This window comes from Myotis brandtii, unplaced genomic scaffold (assembly GCF_000412655.1).
Source record: "Myotis brandtii unplaced genomic scaffold, ASM41265v1 scaffold1120, whole genome shotgun sequence".
Taxonomy (NCBI): Eukaryota; Metazoa; Chordata; class Mammalia; order Chiroptera; family Vespertilionidae; genus Myotis; species Myotis brandtii.
Window position 1 is genome coordinate 616,991 of NW_005353839.1, and position 7,852 is coordinate 624,842.

At 45.5% G+C, this 7,852-nt stretch overlaps 1 protein-coding gene and 1 pseudogene across 1 annotated transcript in view; both read right to left on the bottom strand.

The window, feature by feature from the left end:
* ATP1A4 (ATPase, Na+/K+ transporting, alpha 4 polypeptide) overlaps positions 1–2,086 on the bottom strand; it is a 46,228-nt gene extending 44,142 nt beyond the window's left edge. The window contains exons 1-2 of the mRNA XM_005857769.2: positions 1,934–2,086; positions 1,695–1,754 (exon numbers count right to left, since the gene is read on the bottom strand). Coding sequence (XP_005857831.1) covers positions 1,695–1,754; positions 1,934–2,086 — 213 coding nt within the window. The remainder of the gene's footprint in view (positions 1–1,694; positions 1,755–1,933) is intronic.
* A 3,911-nt stretch (positions 2,087–5,997) lies between these two features.
* Positions 5,998–7,159, bottom strand: LOC102248182 (annotated as a pseudogene).
* Between the last annotated feature and the right edge of the window lie 693 nt (positions 7,160–7,852).

The following is a 7,852-nucleotide window of genomic DNA, read 5'->3' on the forward strand; positions in this document are numbered from 1 at the left end:
TAGGCTGTTTCCAAATCTTAGCTATTGTAAATTGTGCTGCTATGAACATAGGGGTGCATATATCCTTTCTGATTGGTGTTTCTAGTTTCTTGGGATATATTCCTAGAAGTGGGATCACAGGGTCAAATGGGAGTTCCATTTTTAGTTTTTTGAGGAGACTCCATACTGTTCTCACAGTGGCTGCACCAGTCTGCATTCCCACCCGCAGTGCACGAGGTTCCTTTTTCTCTGCATCCTTGCCAGCACTTGTCATTGGTTGATGATAGCCATTCTGACAGGTGTGAGATGGTACCTCATTGTCGTTTTGATTTGCATCTCTCGGATGATTAGTGACTTTGAGCATGTTCATATGTCTCTTGGCCTTCCTTCTGTCTCTTTTGAAAAGTATCTATTTAGGTCCATTGCCCATTTTTTGATTGGGCTATTTATCTTCCTTTTGTTAAGTTGTCTAAGTGAGTCACAAACTTTTTGAATACCCATCGTGGGCCTAGTTCTCTGGTAAGTTACCAAAGTGAGTACAAATGGTCCCTATGCATATGGAGCTCTAACTTTAGCGGGGATACTTTATAATACAGCAATAATGCACAAGGCTCATGTAATAATGGGACACAATGTGAATGTCAATAACAAATGGACTGTTCCCACTTTGCCTCTCTAGCTAAGAAATAGGAAAAAAATAAAACAGTGACATACTTGAATGCATAGATTCTCACGTTAGCCTTGTGTAAGCTTGCATACTGTTTCCTCGGGAAGAAAATAGCAGAACCTACTAGAGGACTGTAAAACAAACTCTCATCCCCATCAGCTGCTCCCCAACCTCCCACTGAAAAATATACAATTTTCAAGACAAATATACAAGACAAGCCGCCTATGCTCCTCCTTGGTTCCCAGATGAAGCCTCTCCCTGAAGAAATTCTAGACCTAAGAGGAGCCTACACTGTGAGAACTTGTCTTCAGGGTTTCTGCCTGTGGTCATGGTAGAAACCATGGCGATCGGAGCAGCAGCGGTAGCAATAGTAACAGTAGTAATATATGATTTTACTGTCAAACCAGTGGTTCTCAGTGTGGTCTGGGGACCCACGGGGTGCCAAGACTCTCTCATGGGGGTCCACACCTACATACAATTTTCATAATCACCCCAAATTGTTGGTTGTCTTTTTCAGTCTCATTCTCTCGAGTGTAGAGTGGAATTTCCCAAAGGCTGTATGATATTGCAACAGATTGAAGACTGAAAATATAGGAGAACCTAGCTGTCTTCTATTAAAAAGCTAGACATGAAAGGGGCTTGCAAAAATGTAAAATGCCACTACATTTTTTATTTTGAAAAACAGTTGTTTGTCGTAAAATTATTATTTATTCTAATACACATATGATGGGCCTACTCTCGTTTAAAAATGAATTAGAAAATAGTTTTAAATTTCTCCACTTGAATTTCTAATATGCTAGTTATCGATGATGTGACCCGCAGAAGCAAAGCTCTTGGGTTCTTTGATAACTGAGTGTAAAAGGGTCCCCGGGACAAAGGTGTGAGATGTGCTGCTCTCAGCCATGCTTTCATCCTCTTATCTGATGCTGAGCTCTTTGGGGGCTGTCACCATTATCATCTTTGCCAAGTGTCTGCGTGGAGGTTAAGGGTAAGAGCATTGGTGATGGGTTTTGTCCTGGTCGCCTCCCGGGGGAGTGCCTTCACCCACCTTTGTCAGGTCCACGGAATACTTGGTGCTCAGCTGTTCCAAGGTTAATTTGTGGTCGTTCTGAGAAGACAGCAGAGTTATTGAGGGAGAGGTGGTGATGTTTGGGCACTTCCAGGGGAGGGGGAGAAACACTTGGGGGAAGGGGGATGGCTGGGGCCTGTGGGTAAGATGTTAAAGGGCGGAGGGTTGAGAACATTTTCAGAAGCCTTTGGGTCAGCATCCATTCTGGGTTTTCTCACCATGACCAACTCCTTCTTCAGTTCCTCTAGATCTATCTTCTTTTGCTTCTTCTTCGATATCTTTTTTTCACCCTTATTTGGCTCCACTTTAGGTGTTGGGCTGGGATTCTGCTCATGTGGAGCCACTGGTCCATTTTCCCCCTCAAGTGCCATAGTGGTCCCTTGGACACAGCTGACCCAGTTCACCTGGTGGGAAGGAAGCAGAGCCAGGGAGTAGGGGAGCAGAGAGGGAGGAGGGGGTGAGGGACGAGAGTGACAGGAATGATGGTGTGAGGGGCTGGAGAAAGGAGGAGGCAGAGCATTGAGAAGAACAAACTTGTGGGGAGAAAAGGAGGGAGCAAAGAGAAAGCAGAATGGAGAAGGCGGGGAGTGAAGTTGTGAAGGGAAAGGGGCGTGAGGAAGAGAGGACTAAGGAGACTAAGAGAGGAGGGCCAAGGCCAGAGCGGGGAGACTAGAGAAAGAGGGTGAGGGGAGTGGAGGGTGAAGCAGGTAGAGATGGGAGGAGGAAGTGTAGGAATAGGGAGGGGTGAGAAGAGCCTGGCAAAAGGGTGAGGAGATGGAGCGGTGAATGGTAGCTAGTGCCTAAGTGATGAAGATGCCACAGGGACCTGAGCAGGTGGGCAATGCAGTGGGAGTGAGGGGCCAGCTGGGCTTCAGGGCATGCTGGGAGCCCCTAGTCCAGGCCCTGTGGTTGCCGTGGCAACAGCCCAGGTTTGCCATCACAAAGGCTTCATGAAAGTTCTAACCGAGAACCGTAAGTCTCAGTATCTGTGTGTGATCACACCATTACTGAGGCACCGTCTCCAGCGGCATTATCTCAGTTCTAAGAGCTCAGATAGCAGAATAGGTCAGATTTTGCTTGGGCTTTTTTTGTTGTTGTTAATTCTCACCCAAGGATATTTTTCCACTGATTTTTAGAGAGAGTGGCAAGGGGAGAGACAAAGCGAGAGAGAAACAACAATGTGAGAGAGACACATTGCTTGGTTGCCTCCCACACGTGCCCCGATCAGGGGCCGGGGATGGAGCCTGCAACTGAAGTATGTGCCCTTGACCGGAATCGAACCCAGGACCTTTCATCCATGGGCCAATGCTCTATCCACTGAACCAAAATGGCTAGGGACTTGCTTGGGCTTTTAAATCACTCCTGAGCCTGAATCCTGGCTCATCTGCTTACTGATTGTGTGGCTTTGAAAATCATCATTTGGGTCTGCTAAGTTTTAATATCTATTACGGTAAATATGCTAGCATCACTGTTATCTACCCATTTGCTTCATAATTACTTTTAAAAACTCTGATATTTTTGCCCAATCATTCTTGAAGCTGAATGTCACAACCAACATGTCATGTTTTATAAAAATACAGTGAGAATTTTGATATTGGATTGACTCTTAAAAATTTTTTAAATTTTTTCAATTAGTTGACATTCAATATTATATTAGTTTCAGGTGTACAGCACAGTGGTTAGATATTTATATAATTTACAAAGTGACCCCCTTGTCTTACACCCACCTGACACCATACACAGTTATTACAATACTAGAGGCCCAGCACGATTGAAATTGTGTGAGGAGGCACCCCGCGGGGGGGCAGGGGGCCCGGGACCCGCACCTGACCCACTGCCTTGTGTTCGCTGGGGCGGGGGCAGGCGCTCCTGTGTATTGTGTCTCCACTCCGGCCGCCCCCAACTCCACCCTCCCCGCGGGCTGCTGGGGTGGGGGCCGCACGCAGTCCCCTCCTGCCCATCTGCGTGGGCAGCTCCTCCTGAGCGGTGGTGATATAGCCTCCTCCTGAGCCGTCTGATGCTCGGCTAATTAGCATAGTCCCTGTTTCTATATATATAGATTATTGACTATATTTCTAAACTGCACTTTCCATCCCGTGACTATTGTGTAACCGCCAATTTGTACTTAATCCCTTCACCTTCCATCCAGCTCCCCGCCCCCACTCCCTTCTGGCAGTCATCAGTTTGTTCTCTGTATCGATCTATGAGTTCGTTTCTGTTCTGTTTGTTCATTTGTTTTGTTTTTAGATTCTACATATGAGTGAAATCACCCGGCATTTGTCTTTTTCTGTCTGATTTATTTCACCTACCATAATACCCTCCAGGTCCATCTACTGGTATGTTTTCGCAAATAGTAAGATTTTACTCTGTTTTATGGTTGAGACTACAATGTTCCATTGTGTATACATACCCCCTCTTCTTTATCCATTCGTCTTTTGATTGGAACATTTAATCAATTTACATTTACATTAATTATTAATAGGTATGCAGTTATTTTATTCCCTGCTCTCTTGTGTGAGGTGACTTTCTGTAGTGTGGTGTTTGGATTCCTTTCCCTGGACTTTTTGTATATCGCTTGTAGGCTTTTGGTTTGTGGTTACCTGGTGCTTCATCTAGGCCAAGTATGTTTATAGCAGTCTATTTTATTTTTTTTAAAATTTTTTTAGCAGTCTATTTTAAGTTGATGGTTGCTTAAGTTCGAACACATTCTAAAATCACTACCATTTTTACCGCTCTGTCCACATTGATGCTTTTGCCACTAATTTTTTACTTTTTGTGTGTGTTTGTATGTATCCCTGAATTTACTGTTGCAATTAAACATAATCTTTCTACTTTTGCCTTTTAAATTTTGTACTAGCTTTAGTGGTGGTTGGTCCACTGCTTTATGATGTGTTTTCCTTTGTCAGTGAGTATTTTTTTCTTTGTGGTATTTATTAATTTTTTAGAGAGGGAGGGAGGGGGAGAGAGAGAGAGAGAGAGACTCCCATATGCTCCCCTACCACCTGCAAGTGGTTATGCTGTGAACTAGGCCGGCTGCCTCTGGAGCCTGGCTTTCCATGACTTAGCAACTTAGCGAGAGGAACAGGGCACGCTGAGCCAGCCCTGCTTGTTTGGGTTTGTGGACCTTTTAGAGATTTTAGGAAAGTCTGCAGCAGGGGTCCAGGAGGGCAGCTTGAGCGGATTAGCCTCTGAAAGAGGCTGGGGCCTGAGCCTGAACTGGGTGGGGCAGGGCCTGAGGGCTAGCTGAGTTAGCCCTGTTAGTGGAAACTCAGATTTGACACTCACCTGTGCCTGCAAGGGGGAGGGCTCAACAAAGCAACAACCAAAGCAACAACAGTGCCTGCTGGCACTTTAGTCCTGGATAGCGGAGCGGTCCTTCACCCTTTACTCTGAAGCCACAATTCATTTCCTCCCCATATATTCATGGCACTTTCAAAGTGCTGGATTTTAGAGCAAGTGTTTGTGAGTGAGTGAGTCTAAGACAATATGACATCTGGGTCTACAGCAGCCCTCTGTCTCCCCCACAGATTCGATTGACTCTTTATAGTAACTTATTTTTATCTTTACTACACTCCGTATTCCCAAACAGCAGTTGAATTTAGCTCAGATAACAACGTTTTCATGTTTTTATTACTCTGACTGTGCTTTTCTTTAAAAAGTAAAAACTCTATATCCAAGTCACCATTGAAAGCAGGATCCTTATTCATTAACTAGAGGCCCAGTGCACGAAATTCGTGCACTGGTAGGGTCCCTAGTGGCTGCTGGCTGCCAGCCGGGGCCTCCCTCCCTTCCCCCGGCCAGCCCCACCCCCTGGTCAAACTCCCGGATGGAGGGGATAATTTGCATGCTACACTTTTATTATATATAATTATGCTTTTATTATATAGGATAGGATTATATGTCTTGCCCACTTTCTTCAACAAACCTGGTGTCCTATAATGAGGCTCCTTTCTTACCAACTTTGACTGGTTGCCAAGGAGACTCCACGGCCACCGTGTATAAGCTCATGTTTCCCCTCTTCCTTTCTGCTAAAACGAGGGTAACTCCGGGGTCAAGGGCAAGATGTGAGGGAACTAGAGGCTATAGATTCAGCCTAATAATAGAGAGCTGAAGGGAACAGTATGTTCCCTCTCATTCCATCTATCAGCAGGAAAAGTACTCGAGTTCAAATGATAAAACATGAAGTTTTACACATGAAGGACTACTGTTTCAAAACAGTCGGAATATCCTTCCTTGCAAAAAACCCAAGGGGAATTGGCATCTATCCCTGGCTTCACTAGAGTTAGATTTCCCTAATAAGAGAAACTCTGTTATTCTGGGGGGAAAAAAATTGTTCTTTATAGTCGACCCAGTCAGAGGGAAGGATAGTTCCAAATGTTTGGAGTTCTGGAGACGGTTTATTGTTCCTCTTCCAGACTGTGCCACTGATTCTTGCATAAAACTCTGTGATGCTGGCTCTTCACGGCTTTCCTCTGTGGTCCATACCATCAGTGTCACCGTCTGCTTCCTCATCCTCTTCATTGGAGGTTCTCTAGTCAGGATCGAGTCAGAGGGTCCCGCACAGGAGAAAAGCGGTCTGGAGCAGCTCCTGTGTCCAAGGCCACAGAGCCCACGTCTTTCTGTAGGTGGTCCTGCTGTCCTTCCTGCTGCAGGCTCTGTGCACTGGCCAGTGATTTCCTCAGACGCTCAGATTCAGGATGATTCTCCCTTTCCTCTTCCTCTGCAGCACTGGTGACTTGCACAGAGAGTTCACCTAAGCCTGACCCAGGAACAGCAGGCACACCCACCATCCTGAGTGAGCTGTACGACTCATCGAACACCAAGCTCATTGAATGAATCAGGTTACTGACATATGCAGCATCTCAGAAAGGTTCAAAATCTTGCATGCATCCCACTGCCAAGCTGTGACCGATGATGTCAGTGTTATTCACGATCACCATGGAGGGAAGCGTGGTTTTGTACAAGATGCTGCAGGCGCAGAGCGTACTGGACATGAAGGTCACTGGGTTGGTGCTTCTTGATGTGTCCATCACATCCATGGCACTCGTTGGGAATGAGGATGTCAGGGCCTCAGCGATGACTGTCCCAGAGGCTGACCAGGTGAATGCTTCAATCTGCCCAGGTGTGTCCATTAAGACATATTTAGACATGGTCTGGGCCTTCTCAAATTTCATCACCTGATCAAATCTGGTGGCAAAGAGATTGGGTGAGCTCACTGTGCCACTGTTGGGCCCGAGTCCGTATTGATTCATGACTTCTTTAGACTTCACAGTGCCACCAATATCAATATTGGCAGGAAAGGGAACTTCATGCACTGATCACATAAGGTAAAGAGCCTCGGCTACGCAGGTGTCCTGTGAGCCTCTGGACAAAGATCCCGCCATTCCCAACACCAACAGAGCCCGGGAAGCCTGGCGCTCAGCTGCAGCTGCAGGTGCTGCCATCTTTCTCCTCTTTGTTTGCCCTTTTAAATTTTCTTTAATTGCCTGGCTGGCATGGCTCAGTGGTTGAGCATCGACCTATGAACCAGGAGGTCACAGTTTGATTCCTGGTCAGGGCACATGCCTGGGTTGCAGGCTTGATCCCCAGTTGGGGGCGGGGGGCAGGCAGGAGATGTCTCACTCTCATTGATATTTCTATCTCTCTATTCCTCTCCCTTCCCATCTCTAAAATCAATAAAATTATATTTAAAATTTTTGTTTTCTTGAATAAGTACTATGTGTCACACATGCTAAATCTGGAATGTGATTTGCCTTGGTACTGCTGTAAACAGAAGCTCTTTGCACTGTATTTTCCACCTCACTCATAGTTAGGGATACATTTGATTTTTTTAAAATTGATACCTTGTATCCTGTAACTTTGAACTCTTTGCTTCTAGGATTTTTTGTTGTCACTATTGCTTTGCTTTGATTGACTTCCTTGGATCTTTTATGTATTTAATCATGTTGCTTACCCTCCAATACATGTTTTTATTTTTCCTAGTTTATTTCTTTATTTAGACTATCCTATGTAATAAAGAGGTAATATGCAAATTGACCACCACATCCTCACAAGATGGCTGCCTACGACCAGGCCAGCAGAGGGGGTTAGTGAGGGACGACCAAATGACTGAACAAGCAGGCTGCGTCGGGCAACCA